Source organism: Opisthocomus hoazin, chromosome 31, assembly GCF_030867145.1.
Source record: "Opisthocomus hoazin isolate bOpiHoa1 chromosome 31, bOpiHoa1.hap1, whole genome shotgun sequence".
NCBI lineage: Eukaryota > Metazoa > Chordata > Aves > Opisthocomiformes > Opisthocomidae > Opisthocomus > Opisthocomus hoazin.
In genome coordinates, this window is record NC_134444.1 from 4,414,225 (window position 1) to 4,432,085 (window position 17,861).

General features: G+C 50.9%; 2 protein-coding genes across 2 annotated transcripts; both read left to right on the forward strand.

Moving 5' to 3' along the window:
- Positions 1 to 3,182: 3,182 nt before the first annotated feature.
- On the forward strand, positions 3,183 to 4,130 carry LOC104328388 (olfactory receptor 14C36). The gene has a single exon (XM_009933404.2). It carries the CDS (start codon positions 3,183 to 3,185, stop codon positions 4,128 to 4,130), a length of 948 nt encoding a protein of 315 aa, XP_009931706.2.
- Positions 4,131 to 14,694: 10,564 nt separating this feature from the next.
- LOC142365097 (olfactory receptor 14C36-like) lies at positions 14,695 to 17,127 on the forward strand. The gene is made up of 2 exons (XM_075445543.1): positions 14,695 to 15,685; positions 17,057 to 17,127. Exons 1-2 carry the CDS (start codon positions 14,782 to 14,784, stop codon positions 17,125 to 17,127), a joined length of 975 nt encoding a protein of 324 aa, XP_075301658.1. The 5' UTR covers positions 14,695 to 14,781.
- The last annotated feature ends 734 nt before the right edge of the window (positions 17,128 to 17,861 follow it).

Consider the following 17,861-nt stretch of genomic DNA (forward strand, 5'->3'; position numbering starts at 1 on the left):
ACTTGACCCCCTGTCACTGCTGGATGTTCTCCTCCAGAGTCCTGCCTCGGGGCCCGAAAGGCTGGAAAACCCTGCTGCTGGAGACTGAGGCAAAGAGGACATGGAGCATCCCAGACCTATCTACGCCTGCTCTCACTAAATTCAGCAGTGGCCACACAGTGTCTCTGTTTCTCTTTTAACCGCTGCTGAAGTACTCAACACTCATTGTGGTTCCCTGGAATTGCCTTACAGATTTAGACTGGTTTGTCATTTGGACTGTCCCTGTGCTTGGAGGGTGCTGTCCTTGAAGGCCAGCTGTACCAATCTCTGCCATCACACCTTGGCAATTGATTCTGTCAGTGCCACAGCTCTGTCTCTGACATGAACGGCTCCAGCTCATCCTGTCTGTGCCCCTGGCTGAGGGCATTGCTACATATTTGGGCTGAAACACAGATTCTGTCCAACCAGGCGTGCTCATATTTGGCACAAGGACCCCTGGTATCAAGGGTCCAAGACCCTATGTGTGCAAAGGTTTTGTTTCAGAGCAGAGACATGGCATGGACAGAAGAGAGCTGAATGTGTTTCTAGCCCTAGAAATACAAATCCAATATCAAATGCCTAAATTAACTCAATTAAAGTCATCCCCCTCTTACCTTGAAGTAATAGGTCCTACCCTGTCACCTTTTTGCTGTCCTGCATAAATAAGAGACAAGAAAAAGTGATTCTCATGTCCAGCTTCTGTTCAAGTAGGAGCAATGACACTGCTGGAAGTAAGCCTCTCTCCCCAGCTGAGGGAGGGAACATCAGTGATTCCTTCAGGCTATTTTGCAGCAGGTTCCCCTGGAGCCCCAGGGACACCTGGAGAGAGCCCAGAGGGGACAGAGTAAGTCATGCCTTGGGCTGGTCCTCTGCTGCTGAGCTGGGCTGGGCTTCTGGGATGGAGGGAGATCATGGCAAGTGGGCAGTGCTGCAAAGAGACACAGCTCTGCCCAGAAGCAGCTCCTCTGCAAAGCCCAGCAGGGCTGAGGGCACTGCCTGCAGGTACTGAGGGGAGAGGAGCGAAGCAGAGGCAGGTTACAGGCAAATGGGAGTGGGAAGTCTTTGAGCTGAGACCTCGCTGGGGGAGACCTCTTCATAGCCCTCCACACGGTAAGTCACTAGATGCAGAGCAATGCAGCTCGTGTTCCTGCAGGTGTCTCCAAAATTCGGCACACCCTTCAGCCTGTGAGACCTGTCAGGAGGACTCTCACAGTGACTCCAGTGTAGAGGAGGAGGCTGTGCTTCTGAGCAGGGCTTCCCTGCTGCACCATCAGAGGGACAGGGTATGATGGCTGCCTTCTCCTGGGGATGGCTGTAGGGCTGTGAAGGTGGGTGTGCAGCCAGAGGTGCACAGGAGAAGATGCAGGTGGAAGGATTAACTCCCAGCAGGGCAGGGTCCTTCAGCTGTGGAGAGAGTGCTGCATGGGTCAGGGCTGCTCACAGAGCCAGCTCATGCCCAGGTCGTTTCCAAAGGGACTTTTCAGGAGTACGTTCAGCACAGGGGATTCCTACTGGAGTCTGTGCTTTCTTGAATCTGAGCTTCCACTTTTCTCTGGCTCAGCTTGGTGGCAATGAGAACCCATCTGTGCAGGTCAGAGCAGGGGCTGAGACTGCTCAGCCATCACATTGAGGTTTATGAGGAACCTCAGCAAGTGCCTTTACCCCCCACCGGCCTGCAGATAGAACCAACATCACCTTTCCATTTTCACCAGGGTTGTGTGACCTGTTGTTTCAGCCCTGCACACACAGAGTGGTTGCAGGGCAGAGCTGTGCCCATGGGGACTGGGATGGGGTCTGTGAGCATGGGCAGAAAAACAGCACGATGCCAAAGAAACAAGCCCCAGCAGGCACAGCTGCAGGCAACGGAGATGTGGGGAGGGAGGGAGGGAGATGCTGATAGAAAAGCTGTTGCAAGGGAGCCCTGGGAACCTCCTGGCCATGCCTTGCAGGGCAGACTCCTTTCCTGAGCAGCACACCTCTTGTCTCCTCTCCCTCCCAACAAAGCCCTTAGCCCGTAGGGTCTAGGCCGTTAGTCACCTCCTCGTCTAGCTACCTAGAAGAAGAGATGAAGTGCATCTCTCCTGCCATGTGTCCATTTCCCACTGACCAGGGCCCAAGGGCGAATGCCCTTCATTGTTGATGTCTGGGAGGTGGGAGATGGTGTGCAGAGCTGGGTAACGGAAAGGTTTCCTGAGTGCCCACCCGTGTCTCTCCTATGTTTACTGAGATGTTCTTGGAATTGCTGTCAGGCTCTCTGGGAATGGGAGTTTCAGCTGCAGAGTCAGGCACAGACCCTGTGGGTCGTCCTATGCAGAAGTGCCCACAGCAGTGAGGTGTGCCAGCTTTCCTCTAACTTGTGAAGCTCTGGGCAATGCAGTCCATCAGACTGGGGAGTAAGCTGGCTGTCCTTTAATAAGTTGCCATGGCTAGGACCCTTGGCTATCTCCTTGGTGTGTCCATCCAGGCGGCATGCATCTTCCAGGGGACACTACGAGCCATGTGAGTCCTTGGCTAGAAGTGGGGAATGAAGATTTTGAAAAAGGGTGACTCATTTCATGGTCTGCAGTACATCTCTGCTTTTAGCAGTGTCTGGTTCCTTTTCAGGGTATTATGAGAGTATAATCACCCTCGATCTTAGAAACAGTCAAGTCCAGGGCAGCTGGGAACAAGACAGAGGGACAGACCAGCTCCTGTTATTCTGCACTATGCCACAGGCAATCCTTTTCCAGCTAGGACTCATTTTATTCTCCCTGAGTGCAGCAGAAAACCCTCTACAAATCCCTTTTGCCATTCCCGTTCCTTAGCACTGGGAGATCAGACGCTGATAATCCCTTCTGCATTAGGAGCAGATCTGTCTGACAAAGTCAAAAACACCAGGACTGGCCCCTGACCCCAGTGTTCCAATGAACCCAGTGCTGCAGAGCAGGGCTGACTCCTCAGCACCCAGCAGGCAGCACCACTGCTTGTCACAGCACACTCAGCCAGCACAGACCAGAGCTCCAGCCACAGAGCTGAAAGCAGGTCTGCTAGAAAAGGAAAAGTTGGTTGTGTGTAGCAGTGGGCGAAGTCTAGGAGAAAGGGCTTTGACTTTTCTCAGAGAATTGTACCCTAACTTGTCACTGTCTGTTTCTTTTTGGACAGTGCTCCATGCTGAGTGGAAGCAAATGTCCAACAGCAGCTCCATCACCCAGTTTCTCCTCCTGACATTCGCAGACACGCGGGAGCTTCAGCTCTTGACCTTCTGGCTCTTCCTGGGCATCTACCTGGCTGCCCTCATGGGCAACGGCCTCACCATCACTGCCATAGCCTGTGACCGCCGCCTCCACACCCCCATGTACTTCTTCCTCCTCAACCTCGCCCTCCTCGACATGGCCTCCATCTCCACCACTGTCCCCAAAGCCATGGCCAATTCCCTGTGGGACACCAGGGCCGTCTCCTACAGAGGATGTGCTGCCCAGGTCCTTTTCTTTCTCTTCTTTATCTCCTCAGAGTATTCTCTGCTCACCACCATGGCCTATGACCGCTACATTGCCATCTGCAAACCCCTGCACTACGGGACCCTCCTGGGCAGCAGAGCTTGTGTCCACATGGCAGCAGCTGCCTGGGGCAGTGGGTTTCTCAATGCTCTGCTGCACACTGCCAATACATTTTCCATACCCCTCTGCCAGGGCAATGCTGTGAACCAGTTCTTCTGTGAAATCCCCCAGATCCTCAAGCTTTCCTGCTCAGAATCAGACTACCTCCGGGAAGCTGGACATATTGTGTTTAGTGCCTGTTTAGCAGTTGGTTGTTTTGTTTTCATTGTGCTGTCCTATGTGCAGATCTTCAGGGACGTGCTGATGATCCCCTCTGAGCAGGGGAGGCACAAAGCCTTTTCCACGTGCCTTCCTCACCTGGCCATGGTTGCCCTGTTTATCATTACTGTCACATCTGCCTATCTGAAACCCCACTTCATCTCTTCCCCATCCCTGGAACTTGTGCTGGCAATCCTTTACTCGGTGGTGCCTTCAGCAGTGAACCCACTCATCTACAGCATTAGGAACCAGGAGCTCAAGAGTGCAGTGTGGAGACTGATGACTGGATGCTTTTTAGAAGCAATTAACTGGTCTTAATCTGTTGCATATCACTCATAATATAAGTTATTACACCCCCAAATATTCTTCTGAAGCTTTTGTAGCTGTTGTCATGGGATGTTTTTTTTTTTTGGTTTTGTTTTACTGGAGATAATTTTGCCAAGCAAGAAATGTCATTTTGCATCCAGCTTCCACATTAGGATCTGCCTTTCCTGTCTGACTCAGAGAGCATGTAAATCAGGAGCCGTGACCTCTGTGCATTTTAAAAAGGTGAACTACCCTCCAGTGAGGTATTCCTGAGGTCAGAGAGGCTCTGGGGTCCTCAGAAAAAGCAGACATTAAAAATTTCAGCGAAGGGCAAGAAGGAGGATTGGGAGAATTACAGGTTGGTCAACGCCACCTCAGTCCCTGGGAAGGTGATGGAGCAAGTCCTCCTGTGGCCATTTCCAGGCACTTGAAGGAGAAGGAAGGGATTGTTGAACCCATACAGGTGTATGAAAGAAGGGGATGTTTTCTACCCAGACCTTAGCAGTTGCTTTGACATGGTCTCCCATAATCTCCTTACAGGAAGCTTGGGCCAAAACTGCTGAAAGTCTTTCGGAACTCCCTGTATAGTGTGACGGAGTGAATTTTCAACACATTTGCTGATGATGCCAAACTGGGCAGAGACCTTAAAGGACCTCATCAGGTTATCCTGCCTTGAGCAGGATAACCAGACAAGATGATGTTCAGGGGTCTCTTCTAACCTGATTTATTCTATGATTCATGGAATTATTCCCTTGGAGAGCAGTTTGAAGACAGAGTAGAGAGATGGACAAGACAAAGCAGAGACAGAAGTAGAGCTATAAAATACACCAACATAATTACCGCAGTTCCTGTGAGGAACGTTTCTTTACTCGAAATCATGCTAGGAAATCTATTTGATGAATCTGATGAAGCAACCTTACTTGTATGTTTCCAGGTACCAGGAGACAAGGATGGTGATGATTTGGTGGTCAATTGTGTCTCAGGAACTCATAATCTAGTAAGAAGCCAATGGCTGTGAGAGGGTCTGTGAGGTCACTTGTGCCTCTGGAAGTGACAGGCCAGCAGCAGGAACATGGCTGAGAAAGATACTGTGAGGTTACTTTGTTGTGAAATAGCTGAAAGGTCAGCCCTTGAATCATGGATGGGACATGTGCTTTGAAGCTGCCATCTGCCAGCACCTCTGACAGGCCAGAAGAAGGCACCTGCTTAACACATTGACCGGGAGATCCCCTCAGCTGAAGGACCTAGGCTCACTCCAGGAAGGGGGCTTAGATTTTGCTTGTCATGTCTCTCCTGCCTGACTATGTGATGGGACAGCAGCAAGCACATGGCTTGGTCATGTCTATTCAAGTAACTGAATGGCTAGCAGCCTTGGGAGGTCATGGTGAGGTTACTTCTGTCTGTCCAGGTGAAAGGCCACAAGAAGGCTGACGAGTTGGGATGTCTGCCTAAAGGGTTGTTTACGAGGTGGTTGTAGGAAACAACAGGAGAGAGAAACACTGCCACACAGAGCAGCTTGGAAGGTGGAGACTGGACACAAGGAGAGGAGAAATGTTACTCAGAGAGCGCTGTGGTACAAGAGGCCATCCAGGAGTATGAGATCAGTCCATTCCTTTGTGTTTCCAGGAACAGAGGGTGAGGGTGGACAGCTGTCAGTGAATGTATGGATATGCCAGAGTGAGAGCAAGGTGGAGAAGTGAGGTGGGTGTCTACAGCCTGCAGGAAAATGGAAGGCGCTGCAGAACAGTGTAGGACAACCTGTGGCGGAGATTGCGAATGGTGCTAGCAAAGGTGGAAGTCACATATAAAACCCCAGTCTTTGTCCCCTTGGTTATGACAGATGCCCCTGCCACCAAGGCCTAAGAGGAGACACATTGTCCTAAGGCGCTGGGGCCTCACTGTCTCCTTGCACAAACCCCAGTAGGGCTGGGAACTGTCAGACCATTGTCCTTCACTTGGCATCACACACCCCACATCCCCCTGTTCCCGGATAAGCCCGGAGCAAGGCGTGAAGGACAGGATCTGCCTTCCCAAGGCTGACCTTTCTGCTTCATGAAACAAATCCAGGGTTTTTTCAGCATCTGAGCTACCTGCACATCACCTTTGCCTACTGCAACCGTGACGTCTAATTATCTGTTCTAACGAGTCCCTGGGGAGGCTTTGTTGGTAACCTCTGTGGGACTCCTTAATGCTTCAAGGTACTTTGGGTTTGGTTTTTTATGCTGAGTCTTTGAGAGGTTTGTGCAATCTCTTTCCAGTACCCGAGGTTCAAGGACTCGGCACCAAATACACCATGGGGCTCGTTAAAATAAAGCAAGCCCTAACAAGCCATGTCTCTTCCTAGAGTTTTCATCAAGTCTTCAAGAGTTGTACAGAAAATGGGAGCTGTTTTCTAGGGTAGTGATGGAGAAGGATTTCAGAGAGCTTCTAATAAAAATGAGGTGTTATATTCAAGGGTGTATTTTATGGTTTTTCAGTTTAGAGAAGAGGTGATGGCAGCATTCTCCAACAGGTGCTGACCCAGGGTCTCTCCTCAGGAAGTGTGGACAGGATGAATAAGAGGTCCCTTGAGGTCTGACACTGTATGGACAATATTCACCTCACCTCCCCAACCACACCATTTCTCTCACTGGCCACCTGGGACTTTCCCTTACACCAGACTTCTCCGCTGCAGTCTGCAGCTGGATGTTACAGCTCCTTTGTACCAAGTCCCACCGCCTTTCTTTGGACAACTGCAGAGAGTCACACATTTGTTTTCCTATTTGCAAGCAAAGAAAAGTGAGGCATGAGACGTTTCATTAGCAATAAAACACTCTGCAACCCTATGAGATAATCTACAGTTCAATAATTTGTTCCTTCAGATTCCTCCCAGCTTGCCAGCTGCTGCTCTTTTGAGCTTCGGAGATTTATAAGATTTCTTGTCTTTCACAGGACTAATTGTCTCCTTAGGCAGCTCTTTCCTTATGTTAATATCTATTTATTTCTCTTTACCCATCTAAAAAATTCCTCATAAGATTATCCCTTGAAGAAAGGTGACCTCATCAGAGGCAGCTTGTACTTAGCATATGGTCACAGAGTGTGCTTTGTTTTTTATGAAAACTGTTTATGCTTTCATTTTTTTGCATTCGAAGAGGAAAAAATCTTCTGTGCCTGTGTGCAGCCATTTCTCAGAGGAGAGCAGGTGGGAGATGATGCAATGGAGTGGTAAAATCCAGTTGCAGAATTCAGTGGAGAAGTCTGAAGCAAGGAAGAGTGATGGAAGTCCCAGGTGGCCAAGGACAGAAATGGTGAGGTAGGGGAGGTAAGAAGCAAGGCTGTCCATACAGCGTCAAACCTCAAGGTACTACTTTTCTTAAATGTCCAGACCTCCAGAGGAGACACCCCAAACCAATACCACTTGGAAAATGCTTCTATCACCTCTTTGCTGAATTGAAGAGTAACAAAGAATCAAAGAAACCCTTTAAAAAAATAATCATTGCTGTTACATGCAATTTGAAATCTTCCTTCCTAACTACAATATGAAACCTCTATAATTGGCTGTCATAGTCATGAACACTTGAAGGAAATGACAGGAACAGACATGGGTCTTCAGGGCTTTCTGTATTTTAATGAGCCCCATGGTGTATTTTGCGGTGAGTCGATGAAACTCAGGTACTGAGGGGAGATAGAATAAGCTCCTCAAGAAGTCAGAAGCAAAACTCAAAGTACCTTGAAGCATTAATGGGCCCCACTGAGGGCCATTACTGACAAAGCCTCCCCAGGGACTCATTACAGCAGATAATTGGAGGCTGTGATTGCAGGCAGGCAAAGGCACGGTGCAGGTGGCTATAATGCTGAGAAAAGCCTTGGTTTGTTTGATGAAGCACAAAGGCCAAGGCCTGACCCTCAAGCTCTGGGAAGGCAGAAGCTGTCCCTCAGATGTTGCTCAGGGGTCTTCCAGGGTCAGTGGGATGTGAGGGTGAGCAATGCCAAGTGTAGGAAAACTGTACAGCACCTCTTGGTTTCCCCAAGGAGAGCTGAGGAGGAAACAAAGACCAGAACCTTAAAATGAATTTTCCCCTGGTAGGCGTCAGTGGCGGATGCAACTGTCATAGCCAAGGGGACAAAGACCTTGGTCTTGTGCGGCCTTTCAGCCTGTCATAAGCCTTTGGCCATTTCTACTGCAGGCTGTCATACACTGTCCTGTGCCTGTACCTCTTTCCTTTCAGGCTGCAGACACCCATCTTGCTTTCCTACCCAGCTCCTGTCCCAGCATTTCTTTGCATTCGCTGATGTCTCTCCATCCTCACTGGTTGTTCCTCGAAACACAAAGCCATGGGCTGATCCAGACTCCCCTTGTGTGACCTCTTGCACCACAAGGCTACCACAGCATGACCCATTGATTAAGATTCCTGTTTCCTCACATCCAATGAGAGCCTTCCAATACACACTTTGTGAAGATTTCCACTCCACTTTCCCTATGAAGTAGTGCAGTACCCTTCAAGTAGTGGCAGACCACTACTATAGAGCCCTGAGCCTCTACTTCACCAAGGTAAAGAGGCCTAGCTCCCTCAGCCTCTCCACAGAAGTTTCAAACCCCTGGCAGGTGTCCTTTGCAACCTCTCTGCTTCCATCCCACTTCTCCAGAACAGAGATCCCCAAAGCCAGACTCACTTGTCCAGAGGTGGCCACATCAGTGGTCAGTTAAGGGGGATGCTCACTCCCTTGTCTGCATTGCCATGCTGCCCCTAATGCAGCCCAGTATGCATTTGGCCTGATTAACTTTGAGCATGTGCTGCTGGATCTTATGGCATTCCTCTTCATGGGCAGGCCCTTCTCCTCAGGGTCACTCCTGAGCTGTTCAGGTCCCAGCCTGCCCTTGTTTGTGAGCTTCTTCTGCCCCTGATAAAGGACTGACCGCTTCTCCTGGTAAAATAACATTAGCTTTCTACTAACTGAATCGCAGAGTTTTTGAAACTCCCCCTGGAGTGAGGCTCTGCTTTGACAGCTGTTAATGTGTGTGTACTCATGGCTCATCAGATTTGCCATTTTCCACACCGAAAGGTTTTGCCATTTTCTGCATACAAAGGAAGTCAGTCTACGGCCAGGGAGGAAAGGGTAAACAGAGAAGGGTTGTTTGCATGGGAGGGTACAAGGATGTTCAAGAGGAAGAAGTTATAAGTGGGAGAATAGGGGAAAAAAAGCAACAAACCACTGGAGAAGTAATCCAGGCTGTTGGTGGTACCTGCCAAGCAGCACTGCATCGGAGCAATGTCTGGAATGGGACAAGAAAGACACAGATCATCTGACAAAACTTCTTTCTGCCTGACTTCAGTGGTCACCGGGAAGCTGAGTGTGCTTCCTCCCATCATGAGGGCAAGATTCACGGTAGATGGTAGCACCGAATCATTCGTGGTAAAAGGGACTGCGGGAGGGCCCTGCGTTTGGCCGTGGCATGGTGAGCACCTTCCTGGGCCCAGCTGCAGAAGCTCTGCAGTGACACGGCTGTGCTGGGCCTCTGTGTGTCGGAAGGAGTCTGGCACTTGGAGGGGCAGGGTGTTGTGCCGTTTTGCACCCCTAAAGGATCAAGCTGGGAAGTGAGTCTGTGTGTTGGAATAAATGAGGTCCATGGTGAGGCCTGGCTGTGGCCACGGCACTAGCTGGAGACTGGTACACCGAGTAACTTTAACCAAGACTGGAAACCTGGCATGGGGCTCATGGATCCAGGACGGTGGAGAGCGGAAGGTGGGAGTGGAGTAACCCGGTGAGAATGGTACTGGGAATTATGGCTGAGCGTACCCTCACTCCCAGACACTGTCCTCCAATGGCATCCCACTCACCAGCGTCCTGAAGAGGCCCAAGTCTTCCCCTCTGAGACCTGGCATGTGCACTCTACTGCTCTCCTTGCTCACTCCCTTTGAAAGCTCAGACCCCACTACTTCATGGGGGCTGCAGCCAAGGCTGACATTGGATTTCACATCCCTGACCTGCTTTTCCCTGATTACAAGAATGAGATCCAGGTGAGCATCACCTCTGCTGGCACATCTGGCAGCTGTGCTAAGAAGCTGGCCCCAAGAAGCTCCTGAAACCTCTGGGTGTGTTTGCACCCTGCAGTGTCTGCTTGATATGACTGTCAGGCTCATTAAAGTCCTTAAGAGTGATGAGGGGTCTTTGAACTGGAATTGAGAAAATAAGACTTTATCCTCTTTCTGATCTGAATCCAGGTATTTATCTCCTACCATGATGTGTCCCTAACTGGCCTGTCTTCTGACCCTTACCCAAAAGGGCTCACCCAGTCTGCTTCCCAGCACTCATCTATTGCCAATGCCCATTCACCCAGGCAGCTCCTGCTCTGAGGGCATCCCCCTCCTGGTCTTCCCCTGCTGTCTCCTCTGAAGAATCTGTATCCATCCATAGAGCACCTCAAGCTTTCTGATTGGTCCCACACACTGCAGCAGGTATTACATCAATGTCACAGCTCTGTGACAGCACACGGGGCTCCAGCTCCTCCTATCTGTGCCCCAGGCAGAGGGCATTGATGCATCTTGGAGCTGCAGCACCTCAGCTGTGGCACAAATGCTGAGCTCCAACTTGTCACAGATCTTGCACCCAGGATCCTGTGCAAGCAAAAGCTTTTCTTCAGAGCGGAGACCTGCTGGAGTGAATGGCAGATGGCAATGTAAGGATGAAACGAGGACACCACAAGGTGAGCAAACCCTGTGGCACCAAAGGCAAGAGAGAAGCAGGGCTGGCCTTTGCAGCCCTGACAAGAGAGAACTTTCCTGTCTGTGGGGTCTCTGCAGTCCATGAGAGCCTTTGATGGAGATCGGGCTCATCTCCAGAAAGCACAAGGTGCTGCAGAGAAAGTCCTTGGCTATGGACATTGTGTGATCCAGGTACACTGTGGAAATCATTCACTTGCTGCTTGACTGTATAATCAAGGAGGTAAATAAAGGATGAGGGTATAAAGTATCAGCAGCATTTGAAAACACTGGCACACAAGTGGAGACCCTGCTGTGGTGTCCTTCATGTACATGCACTGCCTGCACCTACTGCATAGACATGGGACGGACCTTGTCTCTCTGCACTGGTGGCATTTGGTCACTTGCTCACACACAGTAAACCTGTCTGAGATGTCCTGAGGTGTCAGTTATGTACCAGCTTGGGATGGGGATAGCTGTCCTGTAGGTCCTGCACTGCCCAGACAGCTGTACGCTCTGGTTGTGCTGGGCAGCTTTGGCATCTAAGGTAGCTCTGCAGGCCTGAATTTGGCCATTAAGCTGAGCAGCTGCCCTGGACGAGGTAACACGATGTACAGATGTTCATGGGAGGATATCAGTGACACTTGGTGAAGATGTAGGAATCTGATGGAGAAGAGAAAGACGGAGCTCCCCCTGTGGAACATGGTTCCATTTGGTCAGATGAATACCTCTATCAGCTGCCCTAAGCATACTGAGGAGGGACAGGCTTGCTTCTTCTAAATGGGACCATTTTCTCTCATTTCAGCTGGCCAAAGGTATTCCCCACCAGCCTCCAAGACAATGCCCCCAGATGCTGCCCTGGCTCCCACAATTGCTCCATTAGAGCTTGCAGGTCTCTTCTGGCCGCTGTCTCCATTGGTAACACGGCAGCTTAGGTAAGGATCTGACACCTCTTCAGTGCAGCTGAGCTGAGGCAAGAGGAATCCCAGCTCCTGGGGATCTGTGGGTGCACTGGAGAAGCTGAATGCCCCTGCGACCTCAGGAATCCTGAGGAGAGCTGAGATGCCTCCATTGACTTGGCTCCATCCCTGCCCTGCCCAGATGGAAAGGATCCCCTGCCTGTCCCTGCCTACTTGTCCTTCCTGACCCTGGGACAGGCATGGGGGCTTGCAGAGGGGAACATGGACACCTCCTGTAGATCCACACACCCTGGCAGAGCAATCCCCACTGCAGCCGTCAGCCTGTGCCGTGTTCAGAGAGGGACAGTCAGTGATTATTTCAGTCTGTTTCCATCTGTGTTCCCCAGGAGAGACCCTGATGCCTTTCAGGAGTTGTCAGCCCTGGAGACCCAGCGACACCTTGAGGGATCCGGGGACACAGGGTGGGGTAGGAGGCAGAGAAAGTGCTGCCTTGGGCTGGTCCTGTGCTGCTGAGCTGGACTGGTCTCCTGGGATGGAAGGAGCTCAAGGGCCAAGGACAGTGCTGCAGAGAGACAGCTCTGCCCAGGAGCAGCTCCTCTGCAAAGTGCAGCAGGGCTGAGGGCACTGCCTGCAGGCTCCGAGGGGAGGGGAGCAGGGCAGAGAGATGATAAAGGAAGTCTGCAGTGGGAGGGTGCTGAGAGATATCAGGGAGAGAAATCTTCACAGCCCTTGACGTGGTAAGTCTCTGGCAGCAGGGCAAAGAAGCTGCAGTTCCTGAAGAGATCTCCAAAAGCTGGCACATCCCACAGCCTATGGGAGCTGTCAAGTGGACTCTCACAACTTTTCTGGTGTGGAAGAGGAGGACATGTTCCAAAGCAGGACTTCCCTGCCACACCATCACAGGCACAGGACAGGAGGGCTGCTTTCTCCCAGGAATGATCGAAGGGGTGTGAAGGTGGATGTTCAGGCACGGGTGCCCAGGGCTGTCCTTCAGAGCAGGGTCCCTGCACCTCAGGGTCTGTGTACTGGGCAAGGGACTCTGCCTCCTGCCAGGGTCAGCACTCAGCCTGCCCAGGGAGCTCCTCACGGCACTGTGGGGAGAAGCTGTGGGTGGAAGGAGTGACACCCAGATGGGTAACGTCATTCTGCAGTCAAGAGAGTGCTATCAGTGCTTCTCATAGCTTCCGATCACCACCAAGCATTTCTGAGAGGAGATTTCAAGGTGAAGAACCTGTATGTCTGTTGAGGTTTCTAATCTTGGTTGGCTGGACAAACAATGGAACATTTCCAAGGGGACTTTTCAAGGGAAAGGTCAAAGGAGGGACTTACTGTATGGCTAATGAACTTTCCTGAGTCTGTGTTTCCAGTTTCCATCTCTGGAGGCTACAGACAGCACCAACATCTCCTTCCCAGTCTCATCAGGGTTTGTGGGACCTGCTCGTTAGCCCCTGCACACACGGGGAGGCTGCAGGGCAGAGCTGGGCACACAGGCGCTGAGATGGGGTCTGTGAGCACTGTCAGGGAAGAGACGTGGGGCCAGAGAAACAGCTCCTGGCAGGGACAGCTCCAGGCCATAGAGAGTGGCAGGAAAGGAAGGAACTGGTAATGGAAGCCCTGTTGCAAGGGAGATATGGGATCCTCCTGGACACCTCTGCTTTGCGGATGCCTTCAGTGAGGAACACCCTTCATCTCTCCTTTCCCACCCAACATAGCCCTTGGCCCTCCCGACCATGGGGTTTATGGTGGGAGTCACCTCTCTATCCAGCAGACCAGCAGAAGGGCATGTCTCCTGACAGATTCCCAATTTCTGCTGACCAGCAATCAGACTGAGGGTAACTATCCTGCATGATCACTGTCCGGGGTGTAGTGTGCGCAGCTGGGTAAAGGGTAATGCTTTCCTAGGTGCCCAGCTGCCTCTCCCCAGACCTGTCTCACTCAGACCCTCTCTGTATTTTGCCTTGAACCTCTGCTTGCCTCTTTTAGAGTTAGTTTTCATTGCTAACACACTCCCTTCAGAAGGGAATTCCAGCTGCAGAGTCTCACACTGGTCTTGTTCATCCATCCATGCAGCCGTGTCCATGGGAACAAGAGTCCACACTTTCCTCTAACCTGTGGGGCTGTGGGCAATGCGGTCTGTGGGGCTGGGGAACGAGTCAGTCTTCTCTTAATGAGATGTCGTTTTAGGATACTCAGCTGTCTCCTTGGGATGTCTTTCCAAGCTGTGAGGTGCCCTCCAGCATTCAAACATATCTCATAGCACCTTTGTCTTATTGGAAAGACCCATAGAGATGCACAGAAACTATACAACTGAGGGAATGCTGTTTTGTTGGTGAAATGAGTCACTTGCATTCTTGGCTAGAAGAGCGTTGCTGAGACCTTGACAAACGGTGAGACACTGAGTGGTCTGCAGTGGATCCTTCTGATCTCAGCAGGGTCTGGTTGCACAACATAAAAGTGTGATTGCTGCCCATCTCTGAAAGGTGCAAGCCAAAGGCAGCTGGGAACAAGACGGAGGGACAAACCAGCTCCCCTTACTCTGCTCTAAGCCACAGGCGTTATTCTTGCCTTGCAGGACTCAATCTGTTCTCTCTGAGTGTAGAAGAAACGTTTAGGTTTTCTGACATCCAAGAACACTCCTCAGCTGAGATGGGGGAAGCTGTACGAAACCTCAGACCTCTCAATCTGCCCTCTGCCATGCCGTATCCTTGGCACTAGACGTGCAGATGCTGACAAGCCCTTTCATGTTAGGAGTGCTTTCATCTGACAAAGTCAAACACCAGGACTAGCGCCTTCCCCCGCCATTCCCATGAACCCACTGCTGCAGTGCAGGGCTACCACTCCTCAGGAAGGCAGCAGGCAGAGGCCCTGCTCCTCACAGCACATTCAGCCAGCACCAACCAGAGCTACAGTAATGGAGAAGAGAAGCTCTCCTGGAAAATGAAAAGGGGTTTTGTGGGGCAGTGATAGAGTCTACGGGAAATTGCTTTTGTTTTGCTTAGAGAAGTCACTGCTAACTTCCAGTGTTTTCCTTCTTGAACAGGTCCCCATGCACACAGGAAGTAAATGTCAAACGACAGCTCCATCACTGAATTCCTCCTACTGGCATTTGCAGACACACGGGAGCTGCAGCTCTTGACCTTCTGGCTCTTCCTGGGCATCTACCTGGCTGCCCTCATGGGCAACGGCCTCATCATCACTGCCATAGCCTGTGACCGTCGCCTCCACACCCCCATGTACTTCTTCCTCCTCAACCTGTCCCTCTTCGACCTGGGTTCCATCTCCACCACTCTCCCCAAAGGCATGGCCAATTCCCTCTGGGACACCAGGGACATTTCCTACTCAGGATGTGCTACCCAGGTCTTTCTCTTTCTCTTCTTCATCACAGCAGAGTATTGTCTCCTCACCGTCATGGCCTATGACCGCTATGTGGCCATCTGCAAACCCCTACACTATGGGACCCTCCTGGGCAGCAGAGCTTGTGTCCACATGGCAGCAGCTGCCTGGGGCACTGGGTTCCTCTATGCTCTCATGCACACTGCCAATACATTTTCACTCCCCCTCTGCCAGGGCAATGCTGTAGACCAGTTCTTCTGTGAAATCCCTCAGATCCTCAAGCTCTCCTGCTCACATGCCTACCTCAGAGAATCTGAACTTATTGTGGTTAGTATCTGTGTAGCAATGGGGTGTTTTGCTTTCATTGTGGGCTCTTATGTGCAGATCTTCAGGGCTGTGCTGAGGATCCCCTCTGAGCAGGGACGGCACAAAGCCTTTTCCATGTGCCTCCCTCACCTGGCTGTTGTCTCCCTGTTTGTCAGTACTGCAGTATTTGCCCATTTGAAGCCCCCCTCCTTCTCCTCCCCATCCCTGGACCTGGTGGTTTCAGTGGTGTACTCGGTGGTGCCTCCAGCAGCAAACCCCCTCATCTACAGCCTGAGGAACCAGGAGCTCAGGGATGCTCTATGGAAATGCACATTGTTTCACTAACAGTGACCTGCCTCCACTTCTCTGCACTTTGCTCAGGGTTTCTCTTAGGACACAAGTCTGTGTGATAATCCTACTTGGAGATAATTTTCTGGGTTTATACTACTTGTCTTGAGGCTTGATCCTACTGTTTCTGATTCTTGTAGAACACTCTGCCAGATGTGGCCTCTCAGACAGCATCTCTCCAATAAAATGGGATCTCCCAGGTGCAGTGCCTGGAGACTGGGCTCTTCCATTCAAAGTTGCTTCCAAGAAAATATCCAAGGAACTGGTCTTTCGAAGACTCTTTTCTCCTTTCATTCTCAGTGTTTCAGGGGCTAAGCTCATGGTATTCTTTGGTTCCACTGAGCCAAGTAGTCTGAATTTAAAAATTACACAATCATCATAGATTGTTTTGGGTTGGAAGAGACCTTTAGAGGTCATCAAGCCCAACCCCCTGGCAGTGAGCAGGGACATCCTCAACAAGATCAGGTGCAGCAAAGAAATCAGCCCAACCTGGCAACTGAAATCACCAAATGTGGTGAAAAAATCAGTTGGACTTTTCTCAAGGCAAGTTTCCTTTATTCTGAAGCCAAGCAAGCAAGCAAGTAATCAGAGAGTTAGCTTTCCCACACATTCATCCCTTGTGACTGTCTTCAGTCACAACCATCCAGATGCTACAGGCAGCTTTCCAGCCTGACTCTTTCATTCACCCATGCACTCAATACCTACAAGTGGCCTGCTCAGAGCTCTGTTCCTGCACTTATTCTGGATCTATCTTCCATATATTGCGTACAGCTCTGTCAATCAGGTTGCTCAGAGCTTCATCCACCCTGCCCTTGATTATTTCCAGGGATGGGGCCTCCACTACCTCTCTGGGCAACCCGTTTCAGTGTTTCACCACCCCCATGGTAAAAATATTCTTCCTTTTTTCTAGTCTGAATCTACCTTCCCTTAGTTTAAAACCACTACTGCTTGTCCTGTCACAGGAGGCCTTACTAAAAAGTTTGTCCCTGGCTTTCCTATAGGCCCTCTTTAAAGAACTGAAAGGCTGCTCGAAGGTCTCCCAGCAGCCTTCTCTTCTGCAGGCTGAGCAGCCCCAACTCTCTCAGCCTTTCCTTGTAGGAGAGGTGTTCCAGCCCTCGGATCATCTTTGCTGCCCTCCTCTGGACCCGCTCCAACAGGTCCATGTCCTTCTTGTGCTGAGGGCTCCAGAGCTGGATGCAGGACTCAGGGTGGGGTCTCACCAAAGCTGAGCAGAGCAGAGGGGAAGAGGCCCACTTCTTAAGCTTGTCCAGGTCTCTCTGGATGGTATCCTGTCCTTCTGGTGTGTCAGCTGCACCACTCAGCATGGTGTCATCTGTAAACTTGCTGACAGTGCACTCAATCTTGCTGTCTAAGTCATTGATGAAAACGTTAAACAGCACTGGTCCCAGTACAGACACCTGAGGGACACCACTTGTCACCAGCATCCATTTGGACATTGAGCTGTTGACCACCACCCTCTGGCTGTGACCTGCAAACCAGTTCCCTATCAGTCTACCCATCCAATCCATATCTCCCTAGTTTAGAGAGAAGGATGTCGTGGGCACCATGTGAGAGACTTTACAGAAGCACAGATAGGTCACATACATAGCTCTTCCCTTGTCCACTGATGCAGTCATGCCATCGTAGAAAGCTACTCATCTGGTCAGGCAGGACGTGCCCTTGGTGAAGCCATGCTGGCTGTCTCAAAGCACCTCCCTGTCCTCCATAGGCCTTAGCGTAGTTTCTAGGAGGCCTTTTTCATGATCTTCCCAGGCACAGAGGCTAGGCTGACAGGTCCGTAGTTCCCAGGGTGTTCCTTCTTACCCTTTTTAAAAATGGGCACAATGTTTCCCTTCCTCCAGTAACCAGGGAGTTTGCGTGACTGCCTTGACCTTTCAAAAATCATGGAGAGTGGCTTGGCAACGACATCAGCCAATGCCCTCAGAACTATGGGCTGCATCTTATCAGGTCCCATAGACTTCTGTATGTTCAGGTTCCTCAGGTGGTCACAAAGCGACGAGGAAGGCCAAGGCTCACCTGGAATTGAAGCTGGCAAGGAATGTCAAAAACAACAAGAAGGGCTTCTTCAACTACATCAGCAGCAAAAGGAAGGCTAGGGACAATGTGGAGCCGCTGCTGAATGAGGCGGGTGTCCT